Genomic DNA, 26,974 nt, shown 5'->3' with positions numbered 1-26,974 from the left:
GATCACATTGCCAAGACATGTTCTTGTTCTCTTTGCTGTGTAATAAACAAAACTTGTTAAGGCTGGTATTTCTGAAGCCTCCCTTCTTGGCATAAACAAATAGTGAATGAATCAGTGTCCATGTCATAAAGTTTTGTTCTTAAATAAAAGAAAACATAATAAGCAGAGGAACAATACATAATACATAAGAGACCATATGGAGGAAGCAGTATTTTGAACTAGGTGCACTACCCAGAGAGAGCAGCAGTAAATCCAGCTCACTAACCTGGCATGATGATAGAAATTCAATTTCTGTGCTAATCACAGCAACAAAACCACTCAGCACAGCCAAAAAAATACCCCCAAAAGATCCAGTCCAGTAGGCTGTGGGGGTCTTTAGGGGGTGGGGGTTTGGTGTTCTGCTTTTAAGCCAAAGATTCTGCAGAAGAAAGTCTGGAAGCTGATGATGTAATTTCCTTTTTCTGTCCTGGATTTTTTCAAGACCTTGGTTAGACAGAAGTCTCTTAGAGAGAACACAGCAGATAATATGTGGTCTTTCTCTCAAAACCTGCTTTTCAGTGCTGCAGTGCTAGGCAAGCTGTTTGATCCACTGCTGTTTGATCATGTGAGACACAACTGTCTTTGCAGAACTAAAGAGGTAAAATGCAAAATGCCTCAGGCAGAGATAGAAACAAGGACTTCTATTTCTTGAAAGCAAATGAATTGTTACAGTGCATAACTACCACCATATTTAACTCCAGGCCAGGAGGAGGAAGAAAAAAATCAAGCAATTATTCTGAAACAAAATTAAAGGAAGAACTTTCCCACCCCATCTTTTTATAGACAATCAGAGAGTCCATGTAATTAATCATTCTTTAATTAGTCTCTTTCTATTTCTGTAAAAGAAAAGCAGCACCACATTATTTAAAATTCTTGCCATATTGTTGTGCTGATTCACTGAATGTATTGGTGGAAATTCTATCAGAATTCCAAAAGAAAGCAATCAAAGCCCTTACTGAAGAAAGGCTGTCACAAAGCCTTCATGACTGCTGGCATGTGGACTTCCAGAGAGTAAATGAGTTCTGACTTGGAGACAGATGCAGCTGTCACAAGAACATCAACATTTTAGATGCCATTTCTCTGGACTTTGTTCCTTCTCTCTGGACCAGATCTTTGGGACAGGAATGACTGTCTGCATGTACAACATGCAGATGGGGACAGTGACCTCTGCTTGCTGGGAATGCTTTAATGAGGAGAATCTGTAATGAAAGCAAGAGATAAAGACCCCCATAATTTGCTAAGGATCCAAAAGGCTCATGCTTGAAGCTCAGTTGTGTAACTAACTGCAGTTCTTGCAGAACAGACTTTCATCTTTTGCTATCTTATGTTCTTTATTTTGTCTGGTGTTAATTCCAAGTACAAGAGATACCTTGGTGAAGCCTTGGGGAGTGCTGTAACATCACATCTGCTGTGAAGATCTCTCTCCTCCTGTCTCAGCTTTCCCCTGCAATCCATTACAGGTAAATTCACAATGATATTTTAACCAGAGCCAGGAAATATGTCTGGACACTGGAATGTGACAGTCTGTATTGTTTAAATGCTACAAGAACCACTGGCATGGCTTGGGCTGGGAGAGATCAGCCCTCCTCCAGAAACCTCTCTGGCACAACTGAAGCTGGAGTGGGACAGTGACCATTCCCTGGAGCAGCTGCACAGTGCCCTTGTCCTGCAGCTGCAGAGTCCAAGAGGATGAGGATGGATGCAGGCAGCCTGGGGGTGCTGCCTGGCTGGGTGCCAGAGAACAGGCTCATTAGTACAGGTAAGTCCCACAAGAAGCCCTCTGAGGAAATCAGCCTGCTGGTTACATCACTCACCTTGGAAATGAGAAAACTCAATTTTTCCAGTCTGAAAAAGTTAAAAACCTTTCTCTCCTGCCTCTCCAGAAAGTTCCCCAATCACCAGCCAAAGGCACAGCTGGGGCAGGGGACAGCAGGCAACTTTTGCCCCTTGAGCTGATTATGTCTGTCAAAATGCAAACAACCTGGGGCGAGATGGTGGAAATCTGGTGGGTCTCAACCCATACATGTTCCAAGGGGTGGGGCAAGGATTAATGTTTCTGGTCTAGGAAAAAACTGTTTGTTTTGTTGGCAAGTTTACTTTATAGCTTTTCTAATGGTTGTAAGTAGCATCCTGATACATCTCAGAAATGAAATAAATTCTTGAAAAACATTACAGAAAAATTTGGTTTTCTGTAACCTACTGCAGCCAAATCAAGGACCTTTCCCCACAGTTCCATCATAGCAAGCAAGAGAAATTGCCCTAGAGTGGTCAAGATAAACTGCCCTGGAGTGGTCAGGAAATTTTTGACTCAGTTATTGCAACCTTCTCTTCCACCTGTACATTGCCCAAATAATCCTGTCCCCAAAGGATCTACATATAAACCCTATGGAGTTTCTCAAAGCTTTTTTCCCAGCTACATTGTTGTTCTCATACTCTCAGGACAGAGAGCACTGGTGTTGGAAGTGCTGCTCCACACGACTCCTGGATGGGTTGAAGATGTGTTACTCTCTGAATTCAGCATCTGCTAATGCCTGCTGAAAGAACACACAAACATTTTCTGCTTCAAGGGTGGCAACAGCTCCTTGGCAAACCTGAAGCTGATGAACCTGCTCAAGAACCTCAATGGGCTGAAGGATGTCTGGGGTGCAGTGTCACAAACAGCCTCAGCCTTAAAAAGTGTAATGCTCCTGAAAGGGTGATCATCAGTGCAATCCTAAGAAGGAACACACCAGATCTGCCATCACAGGGCAGGAGAACTGGGATCCTGCTGCTGACACTTTTTTTCAACACTGGAAACAGACAAATGTGCTCACAGCTGCTTCCTTCCATCTCAGCTTCCTATTCATTATCAAAGGTGAAGCTAATTAAATCTCTCCTGAAAGGCTGCTCAGACAGCTGTGATAATTATTTCAGGCTAGGATGTGTGATAATTTATGTAATTCTGCAGGCACACAGAGCTGCTGCAACATTCATAGGATCAATTCCAGCATTGGTTTTCCACAAAAACCTGATCCATCACAGCAGGCAGGCATGATTGAGATTAATGAGGCAGAAGAGTTCATGCCTGCAGGACTGTGACCTCACTGGCATCATGGAGACATGGTGGGACAGGTCCTGGGACTGGAGTGTTGGAATGGAAGGATACAGGCTCTTCAGGAAGGACAGGCAGGGGACATGAGGAGGGACTGTCACCCTCTATGCCAATGACCGCGGAGTGCACAGAGCTCAGCCATGAGCCTCAGCTGAGGAGCCACCCAAGGACTCAGGGGTCAGGATCAAAGGGAAGGCAGGGACAGGTGACATTATTGTGGGGGTTTGCTACAGGCCCCCAGACCAGGAAGAGTGAGGGGATAAGGTACTCTACAGACAGGAGCAGCTTCCCATTCAGAAACCCTGGTCCTCATGGAGGACTTCAACCACCCCATTATCTGTTGGAAGGACAGCCAGCAGGGCTTAAGCATTTCAGGAGGTCCCTCAAATGAACTGAGGCCAATTTCCTTCTCCAAGTACCAAAGGAGCCAACAAGGAGAGGTGCTAGGCTGGACCTCATTCTCACCAATGAGGAGGGGCTGGTGGGGAATGTAAAGCTCCAGGGCAGCTGGGCTGCAGAGACCATGAAATGGTGGAGTTTGAATCTCTCATGGCAGTGAAGTGGATGCTCAGCAAATCCTGGATTTCAGGAGAGCAAATTGTGGCCTCTTCAGGGATCTGCTTTGTAGAGTCCCATGGGATAAAGCCCGTGAAATCTCCCACTGCACTTAAAATGCAAAATTGGTTCTTCTCAATGCTCAGCACTTGTTAATGTCAAGTTGGTGATTCTATTTAAAACAGTAATTCTCATTGCATATGAGCAGGTATCCACAGAGAGCACAGTCTTCAGTTTGCAGTGAGAACGTTTATCAGATTCTCTTCTCCCTCATGTTGTGACAAGCCCAGCCCACGCACATTTTGCAGATCATTTGTCTCCTTAACAGCCTCTGCCTCATGAGTTACAGCCACTGCTGAGGATTCACTGCTGTGCTGACACTGCTCTGGGCTACTGCTGCTCAAACCACTCAGGTACCATAAAGATCACAAAGGATTTTGTTGCTCCTGTGTTCTGCTCTGGATATTATCTTCTTGCCGTCCCCCTCTGAAAGAAGGTTCTGCCCTCCTCTGCCTTAGGCAGCTCTCATCTAACTCTGCCCATGATTCAGAGTGAGTCAGACACTTCTCAGATCTACCACACACTTGAGAGCAGACCCTGAGGTACACGTGAATGTTCACTGCACCAGTGGAGAGCTCCCACATCTGCATTATTCAGCTACTCCACTGGAGTGCAGTGAACATGTCCAGCTTTCTGGACCTACCACAGACCTGCTAGACAGTCCTAGATCTCAACAAAGTGTGTCCACATAAACTTTTGGTATGACAGAACCGACTATGTCCAAGAGACCAAGAGGTTTCCATTTCCATTTCTAGTGGCATATCCAGCTCTAGCCTGCTAAAGGATTGGGTTGTCACAGCTCCTACTCTGACCTGAGGGCTGCAGAGATTTCTTCAGTCCTTTTTGGGAAAGGAGAGTAATTGTCAACACATACATGGCAAAGGCAAGACTTATTCCTAGTCCTCAAAATAAGCTCAAGCTCCCATGCAGGGAGATTGCAGAGTGCAGCTTATACTAAACATTTTGTCACTACAAAGGATCACTGCCTGGAAAAGAGCCTGTGGCACTGCCCTGCAAAAACATTCAGCACAAGTTTGGTGGGAAGGGAAGGTGGGAGAGGATTCAAATGCTGCCTCTACATTTCTGAGACCTGACTGTTCTGCTGAGGCTTCCAGCTGAACAGAAAACAAAGTGCATTTTGCCCTACCACTGGATTTCAGGTGACTGCAAGTGAATTTGCACAGGGGGAGGTGAACTGTTGCACTAGGTTAAAACAGCACTGCCACTCCTCCCCTCCTCTTGGACAGCAGCTTCTCCTTTACCCTCAACTGCCCTGCACTGGGTTCACCAGCCCTCTATGATGTGCAGGTAACATCATGAACTGGGTTTACCAGGGGAATTTCAGAGGGTGTTGGGCACCTGAACAGGTCAACAGATCCTGACTTATCTGCTAAAACCTCTTGCACAGCCAGGAGCTCCCTCTGGATTCTCATAGCAACTTTCCCATTGGACCACTTGCATGGTTTTCTGCTTCATTGCATGTATTTAATTCCAGCTGGACCTTGATGACTTATCAACTATTGGAAGCACTGAGACAAATCAGGAATAAACAAAAACTACTGGAATTTAAAAGAAATTACAATCTTTTCCCATGGGTTCCCATAACCATCTGGGTGTGCTGCTGTTGCTGATGATCCCAAACTGATCTGAATGCATGGTCTATTGGTCTCAGAGCAGACTTCAGAGACCTCTCTCTGAACATATATAATCCAAAAGATACTAACACAACAGATGGAGAAGTTCTCTCTAGTGGATAAAAATGCAAGGACTGCAGTGGAACAGGCCCTTCTCCTGTAGTCATATGAACACTCTGGATGAAGTGCTGTATGCTGACATCACTAGCAGACAAGAAAATATTGCAAGCACACATGTGTTTGCTCTCAGTATACCACAGCATGAAATCAGGTCATGTCCTGCCCCATCAGCTTCTATAAACATCAGGTAGGCTGTCAGGGTCTAATGCAAGATGGCACCCAGCCCAATTTAACCTTTGTTTAAAGTCAGTCAGGTATTACTGCTGAGATAGCCAGCACTTTTCCATGGGTGGAAGGCAACAGCTGCAGAATTACCTGCTTCAGGAAAGCTTTGAAACCACACACAGAGTCTCTCTCCTGGGTTTAATACCTGCTGTGGAAATCATACATCCTAACAGGAGCTGGTTGACACAAATTAGCACTGGAAGCAGGCCTCATCATTCAGATGCCAGCTGGAGACCCAGAAGGAAGGAATTTGACTCATTACTGCAGCACAGATTCCCTGTGTCTCTCCAAGCCCTGGTTCCCTGCTCCATCTCTGGAGGATTATCAGCACAGGTGAACCCACCCTGTGAGGGAGGTGTCAGGGATAAATGCATGGTGTGCTGATGTGTTCCAGTGCTGCACTACAAAGGGAGAAGCAACATATTACACCCTCCTGTGATGGTGAGCTCCAGCCCTCCTTCCCACTAGATTAAAAATGAAACACAGGGTGATAAAGAGTCCTTTACAGCTGTGCCGGTATGCACAGGATCCCTCTTGGAAACATGCACGGAAGTCTGTGAGCCATCAGCATGAAAATCATTCCTCCTGTGGCAAGAGCCCCTGATTCCAGAGCCCTGAAGCTGAACTGCTCTTTATCTCTGGGCTTTGTTGCCCACTTTTCACAGTGAAGGTCAGGTTCACTGTGGATCATTTGCAGAAAGCAGAAGTGTCATGCAGAAAGCAGAAAACAAGAACCAGATAGCACACCTTGGGCCTTCAAGGCTCTTCCTCTGGAGTCACATAACAACTCCTTGCACCACACTTCTCTCAAAAGGTCTTCCTAATTTCCTTTGTAATTGTTTGATGTCCAAGCTCCATGACACATTTTACTTGTTGATACAAGTATTGATTCACAGTTTGCATTCTGAGTATTTAAGCTTTGTCCCCAGATTCATCTCTTTCAAGATCTAAATAGATGAGAATAGATCAGACCACCTTCATCCCACATGCCAGATTTGAGATGAGTACCTCAGCAGCTCCTCAGTGTCCTCCTCAGGCTCCCTGCTCAGCACATCCTCGCTGTGCTCACAGGCAGCTGGCAGCAGGAGGGAGTCACCCAGTCTCACCACCCCGCCGAGGTCTGGGTCTTCAAATAACTTCAGATCTAGAAAGGGGAATCAGAAGCTGCTGTATTTAAATCATGCTATGTAACACAAGGCCTGCACTAACACTAACTAGTAAATCTGGCTAGGTGGGTTGAAAAAACAAATCATGCAGACAATTCTTTTTTTCCAAAGACTTCCAGTCCATAAAGTGCAGTGATACTCTGCACTCTAAGGACTTGGTAAATCTGCTTTTTCCTTGCACTCAAAAGTAGGTCACATTACTCCTGTTAGTGTGGCATGAATGACTGTGGGACAGCCAGCTCCCACAGACCTTAATATCCCAGTTCAAAATGTTTACAAAAAACAGCTATGAGAGCTACAGGTTTCATTTGTTCTTTCTGAATGATTCCAGATGATTCTGTTCAGCTGAATATTTGCCTTAACATTTCCAAGACATTATTTAGCCTGTATACTATGCATCACTGTAATTTAAAGGCTCAGTTATACACATGCTTTAGATAAAATAATCTGTGTTTAGACAAATATAGAACAGATTTACTCTCTTTAATCTTTCTTCTGGGACCGATTGATGAGAAATCTTTTTCTGGGCCGAAGAGTCCTTCATTTGGATCCACCTCCTCTTCAAAAATGGTTAATTTGGGCTTCTCTTCCTTGGCTGGAGGAGCAGCTGTCTTCTTTGCTTTTTTAGTTCTAAAACACAAGAGAAAAGAAAGTTAGCTTCAACCCTTCCTTTAACAAGCAAGATTTATGGCTAGAAAGTCTCATAAGCTGAAAATAGATGGTGGGAGGCTAGGAAAGGTTTAGACAAAGGTGCAGAGGCATCTGTTAATTGCTGGCAGGAATGGGATACTGACCTGGCGGGACAGGCATTTTCTAGCTGGACCCATGTTGTGTATTCTTAATATATGTCAAGGAGTCCAATGGGAATGGGAAAGGCAGAGCTCACAATGCTGCACTGTGCAAACTACTACTCAGAAACACTTAAGCAGTTTTACTCCTCCCACACAGAAGGCTTAAAATAAGAAAGATCAGTTCCATCAACACTGTTTGAGACAGACAGAAAAGGATGGCTTGAAATACAAAGTGCAGATTGGTCCACTGCACCGATCCCTATGGAGAAGTTTTAGGAAATCCCTTTGGCTCCATTTCCTGGCCAGCTCCTTCTGCTGTTTATGATTGCTGCATGCTCCTTTCACAAAGGTATTAGACACTCATTTGCACATGGCTTAAACAAAGAGAGTTGACTCCCCTTCCAAGAGCAAAGGGAAAAGCACCTGCCTCTTGCTCTCATACCCAGGACTCACATTCCACCAGCTGAGGCTACAAAGCAGCTCTCACAATAATTGAACTTGAGTCATGAGGCAAACCAGATGGCACAGAAAAGAAAATTTAAAGGACAATAACCTTTGGGTGAAAAGTCCAATTCAAACTAGGCTGAAAGAGAAGCAGTCCCTAGGACAACATGCCCTTCCAAAGTAATTGCCACATTTCAGAGATCTTCACTGGCACTGCAATTTCTAAGGTAGCCCCTTTGAGTGCCCCTTCCAATAGAAGATCTGATCTTCTCTGCAGAGAGCAGGTCAGGTTTCAGCCTAGAGCAAACCAAATTATCAGCACTTAACATGCCATACTCATCAAAAACTAAGAACAAGGTCAAAAGATTACACACACATTCCAACTACATTAAAGAGTCTTGTAAAATCCTCTTCCAATTACAGCTGCACACAAAAGCAGAGTCCAGTTACTTCCAGATATTTTCACAAGTTTATTATCAACAAACTGGAACTCACAGATGGTATTACCTTGCTGCCACCACTTTGTGGCAAATGCAGCCTAAGACCAAGCACCATGCAGAACCTAAATATTGCTTTATTTGGAAATATACCCTATTTGATACTCTAAAGGTATCTGCAGGTGTCAACAACTACTATTGATAACAAAAACTTTCATTTTAAAATGAAAGTTTTAATGATTATTTTTTTGTATTCATATTCATTAGGGATATGCCTCAAGTAACTTCTGAATCTGAGCTACTTTTGAAAGCACGGCTCCAAGGAACTGCTTCAAACTGAAGCATTTGCAGAAGACCCTTCTTCCAAAACCTGTCAAAATCTAAAGTTATAATATGTACAGGCAGCTTTCACCCAGGATACCTACACTCAAATTCATTGCTTTATCAACTGTAGTAAGGGATCTATCACTCAAATGAACCTAAGTATTACAGGTAAAGGCAAAGCAAACAACAAAACTGGAAGAACAGTAGGACAGAGTCATTCAGAGCTGAAAAACCCATTAAAAAAAGATTTAGCAAACACAAATAAATCCGATCTACTATGGAAGAAGCAACCTTTATTTGCATAATTCACATATCCCAAAGTATTCTTCAGAGGTGAAAGACAATGTAGGTGAGGACTTGCCAACCTACAGAATGCCAAAAGTCTTTGACAAGACCTCTTGTCCGTTTAGAGTTACAACAGCTTTCCTGATGCCTAAAAGACCATCATGGCACAGGTAATTATATACAGGAGCCAGTACTTCGCCAAGCAACAGGTCTCCACCCCAGTGAAGTTAGCAAGGAATTTATTATTAGTTAGCTCAAGTTTTTTGCAGTAAATAATACCAGAACAGTGGGAAGCACCAAAGGGAAGAGAATCATAAAGAGCATCATACAGAACAGCATGTAAAACAGAAATAATGGAACTGAAATGTCCTGGTAATGACCTTTTGTGTGGTCTGGCCACCAACCCAGCCTGCTGACAGGGGCTCACTTTCTGTTTGGCCAGGAGACTCCACTGGCAGCTACAGGCACAGGGCCAGACCCGCTGGGCTTGACTGGTACCGGTAGGAACAGGAGGAAATTGTTTTTCTGCCTTCAAGTTGTTTCCCCTCACTGCCCTTCTAAGGAAGTCACTGTTGGACTGCCAAGTAATTCCAGCATATCCATACAGGGCCACTGTTGAGGTCAGTCCCTAAGTGGAAAACAGGATTCCCACGGTTCTGTATTTAGCTGTGCCAGTCCAGACTGCAGTGTTGAGCAGAGGTTAACAGATGAGAAGGGGGTGTGGGAAGTTTAAGAGACTGACTGAGGTTCTGCAGCTGGCCTGAGGCTGCATCTGCCTGCCCACCCATGCCCTCTCTGTATATTGGTGCTACCTCCCCATAAGCAGGGCCCAGGGACTGTGCTGGAGCCAAGCTGATTGTGAAGCCCCAAGCTGGCGGGCATGCAGAGGAGAAGCTGCAAAGACAGCTAATTCCATGATCATGATGTACCAGGGTGCAGTAAACTTGTGCAGGAAGGTAGAGTCTTTAGAGAAGACAGAAATGAAGAAACATTAGGTCTTCCAAAGTATTACTGTATTCAAACCCTGCGCTTCTTTAGCACCTTCTTCATACATCACGCTCACAACCTTGGCATCTGACATTCTGAAACTACCAGCATCCAGCTGGCAGAAGATGACCTGTGTTACTGCTATTTATTCATTTATGACCCAAGTGAACTTTTGGAGCATCACTCTAGTGACTTTTAAAACCTTAACAAAAACCAAACCAGCCCTAAAGATGACGTGACCCTTTGTTCAGCAGAAACTATTTATGCAGTTGAGCCTACTGATGTCTACACAGGAAGCACTGAAACACTTTGAGAATAACTCAAATAATACTCCTGTCTCCTGCTCTAACTAAAAAGAAGCCTCCTAAGTGACTGTACATAAAGAATGAGCTTCTAACTGACATGGACCAAAACTGGATGATCAGAAATTAGAGTACATGAATCCACCTAGGCAGCTGTTGGAATACTTGGAAGTCCAGCTGAGAATCCTGCCTCTCATGTGATCCTCAAATCACCCACGAAAATGTCAACAAAACCCTGTATGCAGACACTTTCAAACCCCACTCACTTTGTGAGCACAGTTCTCCTGCTACTGTTTACTGACACAATGTAGGTCACTCATCTGGCAGCCTCCAGGTCTCCCTGGCACAGCAGCAATGCACAAAAGCTTTCTGGTCAGCAGTGGAAAACAGCAATGAGGATGACTAAGACACGTCAAAGTCAGAAGATTTCCAGACCTGTGTGTGACAGCTGTTTGTGAAACACTGGAACTGCAGATCCAACGCTGGGTGACACTGGTTTAAATCACAGTGTGTCCACTGTGCTCTATACATGGGAGTCCCTGCCCCGTGCTCACTGCTGGGTTAAAACAGTGAGAGTTTTCAAGAGCACGAGTAATCTCAGCACACAGGCAAAAGTCTGCAGGTGTAATTATTCTGAAAATATCATCATGTCTTTTTTACAGAAGTAAAATTATGCTTCAGAAAAGGAGTGCTACAGTAATATTAAAAAAAAAGGCTTATTCAGAATATAAATACTTCTACATTAGGCATCCATGGAATTTTACAAGGGAAGAGCTCACTAATGTAAATGGACATCCCCACTCCCACAGATCTATGTTCAGGCTTGAACAAAAGAGCTACAGCCAGAATAGCAGCAATATTTGCACATCTTCTTGAAAACCACGTCTGAAAAACAAAGATCCTATACACTAGTTTGTGCAGAAAACAAAATGTCATCTGCTGCTTTCTTTTCACTCAACAGTGCTCGTTTTCCAGAGCTGCCTGGTAATAACAGACAGGACAAAAGGGGTCATTCTCAATTGCTCTGGCCAAGGGATGCCCAATAGAAACTCAAAGCCCATCAGCTCACACAGCCTCACTCCTAAGCATTAAGCTGCCACCACAAGTGCTGGCTGCAGGGATACTGTACCTCACACACCTTTTCTTGTGGACATCATGCTAATTTACAGGATTTTAAATGGCTTTGGCATGTCCCAAAGTAAGATAATGTGTAATTGATGGAATAAATCTGCAATTAGAAATCATTTGGAACAAGAGTATCCAGTTGCAAAGTTTGTCTACTGCTGCTCTGAGATTAGGTCAGCCTTGGATTATTGTTCCAGCAGAGCAACAGATGGAAAGAAATCCTGAAGGAACAGGTTTTCAATAGTTCAGCTCCCATCCAGGGACCTGCTTTTGTGGAAAGATTTTTCTGAACAGCTCAGAACTCAAGAGTACCTGTTATTCCTAAACAAAGGCAAGCTGTGTTTATAATCTGTCCTCAAGTTTTCTGATTATATCCTTTTCCAATGTAATTTGAAAGCAGATGAGAAGACCACAGATGGTCTAACAACTTTTGTTTAGAACACAGCTCATTAGCAATAATCATAATAGAGAAACATTTCCTAAAATGTTTTCAACTAAATAACTAATAAAACACTCAAGCACTCATAAGCCTGGCAAGGGAACAAGGGTTAAAGACTAGATTGCAAAGAAGGAAAATTAACATAAAGGAAATTTCTTTATAATTTTCCTCTGATTTTCTAGACTAAAGAGTGTAAGACTTGCTGAAACAAGTTAAGGAACAACAAAAGACAAGTTTCAAAACACAGTCATGACTAAATTAAAACACAGTGGTCCAGAACAAGAGAAGCATAATAAAGTTGTCAATAATGATGTGAAAAAGCCAAAAATACTCATTAGTATATTGGGTTTCATCTGCAAAGCAGCAAAATGGTACTTCCAGGGTTTCTGACAGCAGTGAAATTTTTATTACCCTAATACTCATGCTAATGATGAACATTTTCAGATATGCAATACCAGATAACATGAACTAAGATGTTTTGGAAAAAATTGGCCAGGCATTTTCTGCACCCTGGATCTAACTACTCAGCACAGTTTAGAACTCCAGGGAAGTTACACAGGGCTAAAAATAAAGCTATTTTAAAAATCAGAAAAGTTTAAAAAGCCAAACATAAGCATGGGCCAGTAAGCATTGCCTTGATGCTCAGTAAAATTATAGAAAGGCAGATTATCAGATATAACCAGTTGGTAATTAAAAGAGCATTCATTACTAAAATCTGTCCAGAGTCATGTTATCCTCTTTTCATCAACCTACAGCCTTGATTAATAATGGTATCTTACTCCAGGTGTGACATAGCAATCCTGAAAGTTCTCACAATTCTTTCTAAAGCAGGAGCAGGACAAGGGAAATTTCTCTCCTCTGGATCCTGCAGACAGTGATCTCACTGCACCACTGCAGGAATCTACTTCTCTGTGGAGATCCTGAGCCATCTCTGCATTAACTTGGACACTCAGATGCCACAAGGAAGAGGGGGATAAAACCACAACACTCTTTGGCAAGACAAGGACACGAGAATATTATGTCTGTCTATAAATGAGTAAAAGAGCTACAAGGCAAAAATGATGATGATAGCATCAGGGCTTGGTGCACATCAGCTTTCATCATGCCCTTTATTCTCTACCTGTATGTCTGGCAGAACTTGATTTTAAATTGATAAAAGGAGAGAAGGGTTGATTTTTGCTCTGCTTCCCTCTTCTGGTGCACCTTTTTTTTCCTTATGTCCAGCCTTTACATTTTCTGCCCAATTCCATCCTTTTCCCCCTTTTCATCCCTCCTCCTCATTTTCCCAATGTTTCTGGCCAGTATCAGACATTTTCCTGCTCCACCTCCAGAATCTGCAGTGCTGCCTTACCCTCCAGACTGAGAAAAAGGCTTCCTTGTCATCTTGAACTCCCTTCTTCACATCATGTACCTCTTACTCTCCAGACCTCTGTTCTGGACTCTTCTTTTTCTACTTTAACCCTAAATTATTATCATTGGTCAAATTACGCTTCTGAAAAAGACCCCAGGCAGTAACTGAAGGAGAAACAGGAAACTTGGAAAGTGGGAAAATGCAGATGAGAAAATGTAAGGAGAAAAAAAAAAGGATAGAACTAAGCAGAGGTAACAGCAGGCAAAACAAGAGAAAGGGGAGAGGCTGAAGCTGATCACACATGATAACTAGCTGTAACTGCTAGTCCCTAAAAATAAACAACATTTACTAGTCAATTTTCAATAAAAGGCAAAATTCATGTCAAATCTTAAATAAATGCAAAATCTTTCTGAAGAAACAAAGCTTTATCAGGAAATAAAATGAGGGAGAACAGTTTGCACTTAAAAATTCTGCAAGACATTATCCTTTGGTTTATTTCCTTTAAGGTAAAATTAAAGCTAAAGGAGTTACTTTCAGAACAGTTACATTTCAGGAGTTACTTCTCAGGAAACTTTTTTTCAACTCTATAAAAATTGCACTCTTAGAAAAAAAAATAAATCCATTCTCTTACATTAATTAATGATTGCTGCAGGTCTGTAGCTCCAAAACTAACAGATTCTTGAGTAAGTATTGTGCTGCCTGTAAAGTGATGTCTATATGCAGTATATCTCAGCAATAAAATCTGCCACAAGAATTTAAATCTGACCACTGTAATGAAATCAACCTCCCAACATCATCCCTTTATGAGACATTCTTCACAAACATCCTGAGAAGCTTCACAATCGAAGTCACCCAAGCTGAAACAGCGTGTGAAAAAACTTGTTAGTAAGCATGTTTTCTGCCACACTCTCAACAGATTTGGGAGCAAACGCTTAAAAAGAAGGTCTCACAAAAAAAGGAGTTAAAGGTACTAAAAGTATGCAATGCCACGTTGAGAATTCTTACAAGTAGCCGCTGTAAGTGACAAATGCAAATAGCAACCGTTTTGGAGAAGTGAAGTTTCTTCAACACTGAAGTGCTGAAACCTGCTCCCCTCCTGACATGAACACACTACTGTAGCTTCTTGTTAGATCTGTTTTCTGAAAAAGCACTGAACATGTGAATAGCTGATACCCCATTTTCAGATGTAAAACTCACACCTCATGGAACAGCTGACTCACAAAATGGTTTGGGTTGGAAGGGACATTAACATCACCTACTCCAACTCCCCTGCTGTGTACATGGATACATGCCATCAGGCTGCTCAGAGCCCCATCCAACCTGGCCTTGCATACTTCCAGAGGTGGGGCATTCATAGCTTCTCTGGGCCAGTGTCTCACCACCTTTATTGTGCTTATATCTCACCTAAACTTACCCTTTTTCGGCTTACACCTGAAGTTTTATAAAGTGTCATCTCACTACCGGCCTTGGCAAAGTCTCCTCAGCAACTGTTTGCTTCAAAGGACAGGCAGCCTGTTTGCAACTGTTACCTCTACTTAATAAAGTTTTAATTTTGGGTTGTTTAATCTTTATCTCCTCACAACAGAATGCAGTCCAGCCCCCTGGACTCACACTGTGGAGGAGACAGTTTCCACTTTGCTGCTGCCTCACCTGAATTCCCTCCTCACCACATCCTACAGCAGAAGGGGCACAAGAGCCCAGACTGCAGACTCAACTCTAATTTTTTCTGTCTGTGAACAGAAAAGCTTCAAATAGGATAGAGGATGTTTGCATAAAAAACTTCTGGCCTCTCTAATCCCAGACACTCCATATAAAACTCAGTCTGAAGGGTGCCTTTCCCTTTCCTTGCTTGGTACCTGCACAGACCAGCCCCCAGCCTACAGAAAACCTCGAGTATAGCATTTTGCCTGACATACCTGCCACAGCACATCTAAAGAGCTCAGGAGAAGCTCCAGTTACCAAAGCAGTAAGCAGATTCCAGCAAGGCCAAGCAGGATTTGCATCAACTCCAGGAGGGATGATGGGGCTGAGCCTGGTTCCCCACTGCCTTCCCTCCCCCACATCTTGCTGTTCACAGAGGTCACTTTTTCCTCCTGGCTGTGCCATGGGTAAAGCAGACCTCTCACCACAACTCAGAGATGGCTCCAGAGGAGCTACAAGGGAGAAGGACACAGTGAGACATTGTCAGAGCTAAGTGGCACTGCTTTTGCTCTGGCCGCTGCCTCTCCTGCTGATCATGACACCAAAACAGCTTCCATGAAAAGAGAACACTGCTTTCCTGCCTACAGGTTTCTTGTGATGATTTTTTTTTTTTTAATCAGAGGTAAGGTAAAATTGCTCTGGGTGAAATATTGCCTAGGCCATGGATATACCTATTGCATGAAGCAATTCCACTTTGATGTTGCAGACTCTGCTGGAGGTCAGACTGCAGGAACAGTCACACCAGAGAGCACCCCAGACACAATCCCTCCCTCCTAAGCCAGATTCTGAGGCTCTGCAGTGGCAGCAGCCCAGGAGCTGCTTTCTCCTGTAAGTAAAAAAACAGCTGACTAAATTCTTACATTTTTAAAATTGGATTCCTATTTATGATTTTATTGCTAACTAGCTTGATTCCTCAGCAGAGAAGTTTTTGCAAGGGCAGTAATTCCAGGGGCTGGCACTGAGCTCAGTTTGCCAGCAGCTGGCTGTCAGGCCGGAGGGGGCTCCAATGGGGAAGCACCACAAACTCCTTGGGGAGCACAGTAGGGCCAGGCACTGAATCCTGGAACCTGCTCAGTGCCAGCAGCCACAGCCCGTGACTGAAAGAAGAAATGAGCAGTCTTCACAAGTGCTCTGCTCATGCATGTGATCCAGCTCAGTGCTGGTGTTATTTGGCAGCCACGACAATATTCCAAGATCTTAACAAAATTCACTCCCCTCCTACTGGCAAAAAAAATCTCTGAGCTCAGCCCAGCCAGAGGACACTTGGTATTCCCACAGCACTCTTCAGAGCTGGCAGATAGATGATCTCAGGCCTCCAGCTAGCATCTCACATCCCCAGAGGATTATCACTTGACACAAACAACACGAGCCTGTAGATCCACACAAGTGACTCCTTGCAGACCCCACTCCTTGCTCCTGCTCAGCCACCCGATGATCTGCTCCTGCCCCTTGAGATGGCTGTATTAAACCCTGAAGATCCCTGTGCTGAAGGGTGCAGCAGGAAAAATGGATCAGGGAACATTTCTACCCACTGTGAAATGTGGGTAGAAATGAGATAAACATCTACTGTGGGTAGAAATGCTGATAAACATCTCAGGCTCTCATACCCCAGATGACATGAGATCTCAGGCTTGTGTGGGGACAAAAAACAGCAAACACAGAGCTCCAACAGCCAAGGAGAGCTCTTTCCAGGCTTAGCTACTGGTCACTCAAAGTGTGAGCCAGGTTTAGCTACTGATCACTCACCTGTGAGCTAACTTGATCCTTTGGGTCAGTTTGCTGACTCACAAATCCTCAATTCATGCAAAGAACATTAAAGCTCTACACTGTGAAGAATCTTGTACCATCTATTAAGTTGGAGATGTGAGAAACTACCTGAGGTTTGGTAAAGGAGGATCTTTGGTTGAATACAGAGTGGGAACACAAATTGTATCACTGATCTCTGTCAGTAAGAGGGATGACTGGAAAAGTGCTGAAATGATGCTGATGAGAGCAGGGGAGTAGCAATTACAAATAACTGCACAATGTTCTGAGCTTTTACTCCCTCGTGTTACAGTGGCTATGGCAGTGTTGGAGGAAGAATGATCATTACAGACAGAAAACACAGACCCAGGGCACTTCAGGATTTGGATCCATAAGCAGAAGTGCTACAGCAGACCTTTCACATGCCACACAGCAAGGACAGAGACCACCACAGGGTCAGTGTGGTTGTTAACATACAGTACATCAGATACGATCAAAATGCTGATTCACAGGGCTGACTTCTTCCTGCAGCCAACCCCTTCATGCTGCCCACCCAGCTCCTGGCCTCACTCCTCACTCCTTCATCTTCCTTTGCTCTTCCAAGAAGGGACATTGGTACCTGTGCTGGGTTTGCATGGCGAGATTTTGGTAGCAGGCAGGGGCTACAGGGGTGGCTTCTGTGAGAAACTGCTGGAAGCTTCCCCATGTCTGACAGTGCCAATGCCAGCCAGCTCCTACAGGGATGCCTCAGTGGCCAAGGCCATCAGCCATGGTGGTAGTGACTCTGTGATGGCATAGATAAAGGTGAAAAGCTATTCTGCAACTGCAGCCAGGAGAGAATGAGAATGTGAGAGAAACTGTCCTGCAGATGCCCAGGGCAGTGAAGAAGGCAGAGAAGAGGCTCCAGTGCCAGAGCAGAGGTTCCCCTGCAGCCCCTGGTGAGGCAGCTGTGCCCTTGCAGCCCATGGGGGAGCAGAGATCCACCTGCAGCCTGTGGAGGATCCCAACCCAGATCAGAGGGATGCCTGAAGGAGGCTGTGACCTTGTGGAGACCCCACTGGAGCAGGCTCCTGGCAGGACCTGTGGCCCATGGACAGAGGAGCCCATGCTGGAGCAGGTTTGCTGGCAGGACTTGTGACCCCAAGGGAGAAGGATGTGAGGAGTCCTCCCTCTGAGGAGAAGGAACAGCAGAGATGTGTGATGAAGTGATCCCAGCCCCTATTCCCCATCCCCTGCACTGCTGGTAGGGAGGCAGAGAAAAGCAGGAGCGAAGCTGAGTTCAGGATGGGAGGGGTGAAGGGAAGTAATTTTATAATTCAATTTTATTTCTCATTGTCCTGCTCTGATTTGTCTGGTAATAAATTCAGTTCATTTCCCCAGGCAGAGCCTGTTTTGCCTGTGACAGTCACTGGTGAATAATCTCACCCTGTCCTTACCTCACCCCATGAGTTCTGTCATCATCATTTCTCTTCCACGCACAGCTGAGGGGAGCAGTGATGGAGTGGCTTTGGAAAGATTTTGATACTGAATTCCACAGCAGAGGTGCCATGAGCACAGGAGGCAGCACACACACCTACCCTGCTGAACAAGAGGGCTGGTGCTGGACTGTATACATACTTCAAAACACTTGGCTTTGGTTTTCCCTTGCTCTCTGTGGCATTCTGGAATCACTGTTTATTCTGCAACTGTTTTTAAGTTCAAAGTGCTTGAAATGACATGAGGGTTGTGCTAGAGCTCTGCAAAGTCACAGCCTGCTGGTGCTAATGACATGCTTTGGGCACAGAACAAAGGCACATGGGGGTGCTTGAAGGAGCAAAGGCTGGTGTGATACTGCAACAGGACTGTACATGGAGGGGAGCTTGATGTCCCTGTAACCTTCTGTAGGGGGATACAGTACGGGTAAATAGAGGTAGTATAGAAAGTAATCTTACCCCCTAAGGAGTTGCAGCTGAGCCAATTACTAAGGATTAGGAGCAGGCCTGATGTTAACAGGCCACAGCTGTAGCCAATCAGCAGAGTGTTATAAAAGAGTGGATTGGTTGGCTGAGGGGAATTGGAGTCAGTTGGCTGCTGCAAGGACAAGGAGGAGCCAGTGCCTGAAGGAGCTGCCTACAAGAAACATCAAGGAGGTATGAAACTCTGGCAATGTGGAACCCTTGCAATGTAATGTAATATAACTCTCACGCTATAATGACAACAACCTGAAAGGGTCTTTGTGAGGGGCCCTGGGTACCAGTGTCTTCAAGGAAGAACTGATAAGCAGAGAGCAGAAAGGAGAGTGCTGTCCTTTACCATGTTGTCCATTTGGCTGTAGGGCTTAAGGGCACCTCAGTATCTTTCATAATATCCACCAGTAGCACAGAACAGCACCATGGCAGCATCCCCCCTGTGAGCAATGGTGCTGGGCTGCCAACAGCTGGAAAAGGACTGGCAGACCAAGGAAGCTCCTCCAAGGGATACAATGGGCTGGGTCACATCTCCAGCACCACCTCCCAAGGGCAGCTAAACCAATGTTTACTGACAACAAACCACAATGTTTGGATAGCCCCAAAACACCTCACAGCCTTTCAAAATTCAGTGTCACTGCACTCCTGCATGTCACGACATGCCAACATTGTCCCTTTACACATCAGGAATGAAATCTGGTTTGGAAAACCAGAAGTGAGGTATCTGCAGCCTAAACAGGATGTCTTTGAAATGAAAAATTGAAACTAATTCTCCTGAGACTTTGGTGCACAGTTCTAGACCATGTGCTTCTCCTTCCTGTTCCAGCATCCTGCATTGTGTGGCACTGCCCTTGTCTCTTGGCAGCATCACTGAAGAAACAAAAACAACTCCAGTGAGGTCAGGGTTTGGTGTAACAGCCCCTGAGGGATGAAGTGAGGGTTAACCCTCAGGAGTCTCTTGAGAACACATCTGCTTTTTTCCATATTACACTTGAGGCCACAGCTCTGTCACTCATAGCCAGGAGGAGAAAGAAGGATGATTCAGGAATGAGTTTCCAGGAAAAGACTGTTAACATACAACGACAGTCTATGCTGGCAGATAACCCATCACACAGATAAAAAACGAGATGTCTGCTGCAAACAGGTCTGGCTAATGTAGTGAGTTCTCATTACCCACGCAGGCACAGGGCACTGCTTTCCTCTGGCTGGCAGCATGGTGACTGAAAGAGGGCCCTGCACAGGCAGGGCTGCAGGTTTCCTCCTGCGAGTGGGGTTTGCAGTTTGTTTGTTGTGTTTTCGTTGGTTGGTTGGTAGTGATTAGTAATGGCTTTTACAAGATCAAAAACTCAGTTAGTGAAAGTTTTTGTAGCCAAACAGAACCCTTCAAAAAGGATACATCTGTCTAGATCCCTTCCTGTGCAGAGTGTTTGAGCCATCAGTGGTACCAAGGAGCATTGCAGAAGCCTGACTGCAGTGTGAATGGGTGAGCAATCTCTTTTTGATGGTGGCCAAGCTTAGGGAGGAAGGTGAAAGACTAAGGAGTATCAGGGAAAGTGAAAGGAAATAGACTGGTGGGGTTCTGCCCTTCCATCCTTGAGGGAGGCCCACCAGGAGTCAGAGGACTCCCATGTCTCCCACTGTCAGGCAATAGGAGGACACCTGGTCTCCACCAGGGAAGTGGAAATGGGTCCCTACTCAGGGAGGTAATAAAAATTCCTCCCAACCCCCATCACCTATTGAGGTGCCACTTCAGAATAAGTACGGGGGCCTGGATCTAGAGGGTCAGCCAGATGATGTAGAAGAAAATGATCTGCCCGGTGAGCCTCCCAATTTCGCTTCATCAGTCAGACAGATCACCTCCTCTAACATTAAAAAGAAAAGAAGGGTAATCATGGTGGGTGACTCCCTTCTGAGGGGAACAGAGGGCCCCATGACCCATCCCACAGAGAGGTCTGCAGCCACCCTGTGGCCCGGGTACAGGATATCACTGAGAGGGGTCCCTGGGCTGATTCAGCCCTTTGATTATTACCCACTGCTGATAGTCCAGGCTTAGAGTGATGAGATTGAAAAGAGGAGTGCCAGGGCAATTAAAATTGACTTTTGGGCACTGGGTCAAGGGGTTGATAGGGCAGGAGCACAGACAGTGTTTTGCTTAGTCCCTTTGGTGGCAGAGAAAAACTATGAAAGGAATAGGAGAGGCCACATTCTCAGCAAGTGGCCCAAGGGTTGGTGTCATCAGCAGAATTTTGGGTTCTTTGATCATGGGGCCACTTTTACAGCACCTGGTCTGCTGGAACTGGATGGGCCCCTTCTCTCTAAGGGCAGAAGGATTTTAGCTCATGAACAGGTGGAACTCATTGAGAGGGCTTTAAACTAGGTTTGAAGGGAGAGGGGGATGCAGCTGGGCTGTCTGGAAGCAGGCCCAAGGGTGGTAAGCCTGAGTTAAGGGTAAAATCAGTACCCAGCTGACATGCATGTATACCAATGTGTGCAGCATGGGCAACAAACGAGAAGAGCTGGAGGCCATGGTGCAGCAGCAGAGTAATGATGTAATTGCCATCAGGGAAACATTGTGGGATGACTCACATGGCTGGAGTGCTGCACTGGATGGATACAAGCTCTTCAGGAGAGACAGGAAAGTGAGAAGAGGTGGAGGGGTGGCCCTTTTATGAGGGAGGCCAACAAGGCTGACATCCTACTGGCAGTCTGTTAGCACCCACCCAACCAGGAAGAAGTGGACAACTTATTCTACAAACAGCTGAAGAAGGTTTCAGAATCATCAGCCCTTGCTCTTGTAGGTGACTTCAACCTACCAGACATCTGCTGGGAACTTAATACAGCAGAAAAGAGGCAGTCCAGGAAGATCTTAGAGTGTGTGGAGGACAACTTTTTGTCACAGCTGGTGGGTGAACCCACCAGGGGAGGGACTATGTTAGATCTGTTCTTTGCAAATAGAGATGGGCTGGTGGGAGATGTGGTGGTTGGGGGTCGCTTGGGGCAGAGTGATCATGAAATTAAAGAGCTCTTGGTATTTGGTGAAATCAGGAGGAACATCAATAAGACTTTTACACTGGACTTCTGGAGGGCTGACTTTAGCCTATTTAGGAGATTTATTCAGAGAGTTCCTTGGGAAGCAGCCCTTAAAAACAAAGGAGTTCAGGAAAAGTGGATGAGCTTCAAAACAGAGACCCTGAGAGCACAGGAACAGGCTGTCCCTGTGTGCCAAAAGATGAGTCAACAAGGCAAATGTCCAGTCTGGATGGGCAATGAGGTTTTGGAGGAACTTAGAAACAAAAAAGGTGTATCATCTTTGGAAGGAGGGTCAGGGCTCTCAGCAAGTATTTAAGGGAGTTGCTAGAGCATGTAGGAAAAAAAATAGGGAGGTCAAAGCTCAGTTTGAACTTAATTTAGCAACTTTTGTAAAGGATAATAGAAGACGTTTTTACAAATGTATTAATGGCAAAAGGAAGGGTGAGACCAACCTTTGTTCTCTACTGGATGTGGGAGGGAACTTTGTAACTGCAGATGAAAAGAAGGTAGAAGTGCTTAACACCTTCTTTGCCTCAGTTTTTAGTGGGAAGGGGGCTTGTCCTCAGGACAGCTGCCCTCCTGGGTTGGTAGATGGTGTCAGGAAGCAGAATGTTATCCAGGAGGAGGCAGTCAGAGAACTGAGATGCTTGGATGTTGATAAACCTATGGGACCAGATGGGATCCATCCCAGGGTGATGAGGGAGCTGGCAGATGAGCTTGTGAAGCTGCTTTCCATCATTTACCAGCAGTCCTGGCTCACTGGTGAGGTTCCAGATAACTGGAAACTGCCTGATGTGACACCCGCTCACAGAAAGGGTGGGAAGGAGGATCCAGGTAATTATAGGCCAGTTAGCCTGATGGAACAGTTTATACTGAGTGTCATCACGCAGCACTTACAGGATGGCCAGGGTACCAGACCCAGCCAGCAAGGGTTTAGGAGGGGCAGGTTGTGTTTGACCAACCTGGTCTCCTTTTATGACCATCAGACCTGCTTGGTGGATATGGGAAGGGCTGTTGATGTTGTGTACCTGGACTTTAGCAAGGCCTTTGACACTGTCTCCCACAGCACACTCCTGGAAAAGCTGCAGCCAACAGGATCAAGTTTAATAAATCCAAGTGCTGAGTTGTGTATTTTGGTCCAATAACCCTCTGCAACGTTATAGTCTGGGGATGGTGTGGCTGGACAGTGCCCGGGCAGAAAGGGACCTGGGAGTGCTGGTGACAGCCAGCTGAACATGAGCCAGCAGTGTGCCCTGAGCCAAGAAGGCCAATGGCTCCTGGCCTGTGTCAGGAACAGTGTGGCCAGCAGGAGCAGGGAGCTCATCCTTCCCCTGTACTCAGCACTGGTGAGGCCACACCTTGAGTGCTGTGCCCAGTTCTGTGCCCTCAGTTTGGGAAGGACATTGAGACACTTGAGTGCGTCCAGAGGAGGCAACGAGGCTGGTGAGGGGCTGGGAACACAAACCCTGTGAGGAATGACTGAGGGAGCTGGGGGTGCTCAGCCTGGGGAAAAGGAGACTCAGGGGTGACCTTATCACTCTCTACAGCTTCCTGAAAGGTGGTTGTAGCCAGGTGGGGTTGGTCTCTTGCTCCAGAGAGTTACTGACAGAACCAGAGGACACAGTTTTAAGTTAAGCATCTAGGGAAACAGAGGTTGGATATTAGGAAAAAGTTTTTACTGAAAGAGTTAAAAAGGTCTGGAATGGTCTTCCCAGGGAGGTGGTGGAGTCACCATCCCTGGATGTGTTTAAAAAAAGACTGGATGTGGCACTCAGTGCCATGGTTAGTTGAGGTGTAGGGCATGGGTTGAACCCAATGATCTTGAAGGTCTCTAGTGATTCTGTAAGATGGTTCTGAGGGCATGACACTGTTTTGTCTTTGATGATGCCATCAAGTACACCTCAGATGCTATTACAGACAAAAAGCAATAAAGCAAAGAACAGAGAAGCTTAGAAGTCTTCCATTCAAGCCACTCCGATTTGTGTATCGTGACAAATAAAGAGCAGTAATTACAGAAAATTGTGGTTCAGAGAGCAGACCTCAGAAAAATCACCTATACTAGTGAAAATCACAATCAAGACCTTTTCCAAGCCATGTGATACACCACAGCTCACACCCAGAGGGCTGAACTGTTACAGCCCCAAAGAGGCAGGCTGCACCTATCCAGCTCCAGAGCTGTGCCACCACCCAAGAGAGTGCCAGCTGAGAGGAGCCAGCAGCCAGACCCATCCCTGCTGGGGGTTATGGCAGGGAGCATCCTCAGGTGCCAGGCATACACTCAGTACTGCCTGCACCTCCTTACAGGGCCCCAACAGCTCCAATCCTCATTCCTAAACATGCACACTCCTCAGGCTGCCCTGAGGGCAACAAAAGGCCAACAACAGCAAATAAATGTGGTGAGTGCATGGGCTGGGATAATGGTGCACAGTAACTGCCTTGTGAGTTTTTAGCATGCTCTCCAGCATGAATTTGGCCGAGGCCAATTACTGCTTTCCCAAATGATGGCTGCACAAAGTTTAGGGATCAGCACAAGCTTAGGGCCTTTCCTGTTTTGGACACGGCCAGCTTGCTCTGAGGAGCGGAAGGATTCAACTGTTGGACAGAAGCTACTTTATTCTAGCTGGCAAAAGCAACACTACAGTTCCTGTCTGCTTTTATTTACTAGTTTAGCCACAGTCAAACCACCCACCACAGCTGTGTATTTCACTTTCGTAACGAATTTTACTTCCTCCATGATCTGGACATGACTGGGCATATCAGGCAATATAGAAAGGAAGGGTTTGACTCTTACCCAAAATGTACAGAAGGTAATGGAAAGCATTTCTTTTGCTCCAACAACAATGTCATTAACAACTATCTGAATGCCGTATTTCTGTGCAAAGGGAAAGTTTTCCCCAGGCAGATCTATAAAATCAGTTCTATTCTTTTTACTAAAGGGATAATGGAGAAATCTAACTTTTAAGTACTGTGATATGACCCAAGAAATTCTAGTGCAGAATGAAGAGCTGCTGAGTCCCAGATGCATCTGTCTTTGGGGTCATTCCTTTTTAATTGACACTTCAGATGATTCCAGACCTGGCCAAATGCTGCAAGGGGCAGCAGTAAAAGATGTGATCCCCAGGTGTGTTAATTAGTACCAACCTATAGTTATATAGCTAAATCATGCATTTTTGGCAAAGTTTTACAGATTGCCTTCAAAAATGGTTTTGCAAAAGCTGAGTCTTTGATCCTTTGAAATGAAGACAGAAATGTCTGCAGCAGGTCCACGGGGAAAATGAACAATAGTTTTATTAAGTCTGCTGAACTAGGAACCTGACAGCATCAGATGAAAGGAAAAACAAGTCTCCCACCTCGACTTAAACTGAGCCCACATTCACCCCACAGACAGCTTCTTCAGTGCACAGCAAAGCAGTAGGGCAGCTCTGAATCCATCCCTCATTAGCAGTCTGTCTCATCCATGAGCAGTTCCCTGCATCTGTTGATTAAAGATTTCCCCTGCCTTAGTGAAAGGAGCAGGCTCATCGACGAGGTAATGCTTTTTTATTCTAATTAAGGACTTGAGTCATCCTATTATTGTAAAGTCCATGAAACAAAACATGTTTAAATCTGCCCAATTACATCATGTTCAACCCTCTTCCAAAGGAGAAGTAAAAAAAAAAAAAAAAAAAAAAAAGACACTTTTGATTCTGTGCAGTCACAAATTTATGCTGTAGCCTCTCTAAAGGATCTCCTGCCTCCTGCTCCTCTCTTTCTCAGTTAAGTGAGGACTTGCTGGATATGCTCACAGCAGCTCCTGCACACCTTCAGTGCTGCCTAGCTCTGCTACAAATGCCTGCACGTTCTGCCAAACAGGAGGGGGAAACCAAAATCCAGGAGTTCACTTAGAGGACCATGGGAGTTATTTGAAGGCTGGTACCAGCCAGTGGCAATGGCATTTCATTCCACTCTACAGTTCTGTATACAGAAAAGTGCACATTAAGTTTTATTCCTTTAGTATATTGTAAACAATGAACCAGGTCTGTTAAAAATCCTGTGAAATCTTTATTAAAAGGAGACAATATACTTTAGCAATCTGGTCAAATTCCAAGCTGGGTATTTGCATTTACATGGGTGCAATTCTCTCTGCATTTCCAGTTGAATTAAGTGTTCTTCATTTATGGTACTGCAATGCAGTGTTGCATGAAGCAATTAAGTCCTTGCTGCATTTTACCCCAGGTGAAGTCACATTTGTGTTCTGCTTGGAAACACCACTGGATGGTACACAGCTGTAACACTACACAGACTAGAGAGCTATTTTCAGCCCACTGGGCTTAGGATGATGGCATAAACACAAATTAACTATTTATAAAACCCATTAAAGCATATTCAGTGTTCTAATCAGAAAGAAAATGAAGCACATTAAAATAATTACTTAAACTCCTTCCCAGAGGATTCTCATGTTCCAGCTGTGGATGTACTGGAATCACTCAAGCCAGTCATGACAGAAACTCATCACTGAACTTTAAGCCAGGCAATTGCTTAAAAACCTGGGGAAATAATGACTGCATAATCTCATGGGACCAAAAATCCAACACCAGACAGGGAAACATGAATGCAGATAAGGACAATGCTGGCACAGGGAGGACTCACTAACTTTTCCTTAGGTCAGGGAAATGACTATTTCCAAAAGAAAAGAAAACACAGAGCAGCCAACTTTAGAGCTGTGACTTGTGTATGCACTCCCAACCTCTCTGGCAGTGTGAGTGCCCCAGCTCTGATCCCAAGGTACAGTTCTTTCTGACTGCCAGGTGCAGACAGAGCAGCAACCACCTGTGCAATACACTCTCCTGAAGGAGTGCTTATGGATAGAATACATGCCAACTACAAGTCCAGGAGTACCCAAAAATCTCAGTTTTCTTGAGCATAATTCCATTCAGTCTGCCCTCCCAAAGAAAAGCCACGAGAGAAGAGGGTCAAGTTCTTCACATCCAACTTGATTTCCCTGGCTGGGAAGTACAGCTAGGAAAGGGTCTCAGTTCCACCACTTGGAGCCAAAGAAGCCTGGGTAGAGTTATCTCAAGAGAACGGGTTTCTGCCACTCAGAAGACTTTAAACAGAATGAATATAGATGATTCTGTGAGATCCAACAGCTAAACACGGTTCCATTTCCCAATGTTTTCTTTCAATCTCCCTCAACCTC

At 45.0% G+C, this 26,974-nt stretch overlaps 1 protein-coding gene across 2 annotated transcripts in view; it reads right to left on the bottom strand.

The window, feature by feature from the left end:
- HS1BP3 (HCLS1 binding protein 3) overlaps window positions 1-26,974 on the bottom strand; it is a 56,848-nt gene that overhangs the window by 3,924 nt on the left and 25,950 nt on the right. For both annotated transcript variants that reach the window (XM_005485104.4, XM_074538039.1), the window contains exons 5-6: window positions 7,369-7,520; window positions 6,733-6,868 (exon numbers count right to left, since the gene is read on the bottom strand). In XM_005485104.4, coding sequence (XP_005485161.2) covers window positions 6,733-6,868; window positions 7,369-7,520 — 288 coding nt within the window. The remainder of the gene's footprint in view (window positions 1-6,732; window positions 6,869-7,368; window positions 7,521-26,974) is intronic.

Source organism: Zonotrichia albicollis, chromosome 3 (assembly GCF_047830755.1).
Source record: "Zonotrichia albicollis isolate bZonAlb1 chromosome 3, bZonAlb1.hap1, whole genome shotgun sequence".
In the NCBI taxonomy this organism is placed as follows: domain Eukaryota; kingdom Metazoa; phylum Chordata; class Aves; order Passeriformes; family Passerellidae; genus Zonotrichia; species Zonotrichia albicollis.
The sequence above is the reverse complement of the archived record's forward strand: the minus strand, read 5'-3'. Positions and strand labels throughout refer to the sequence as shown.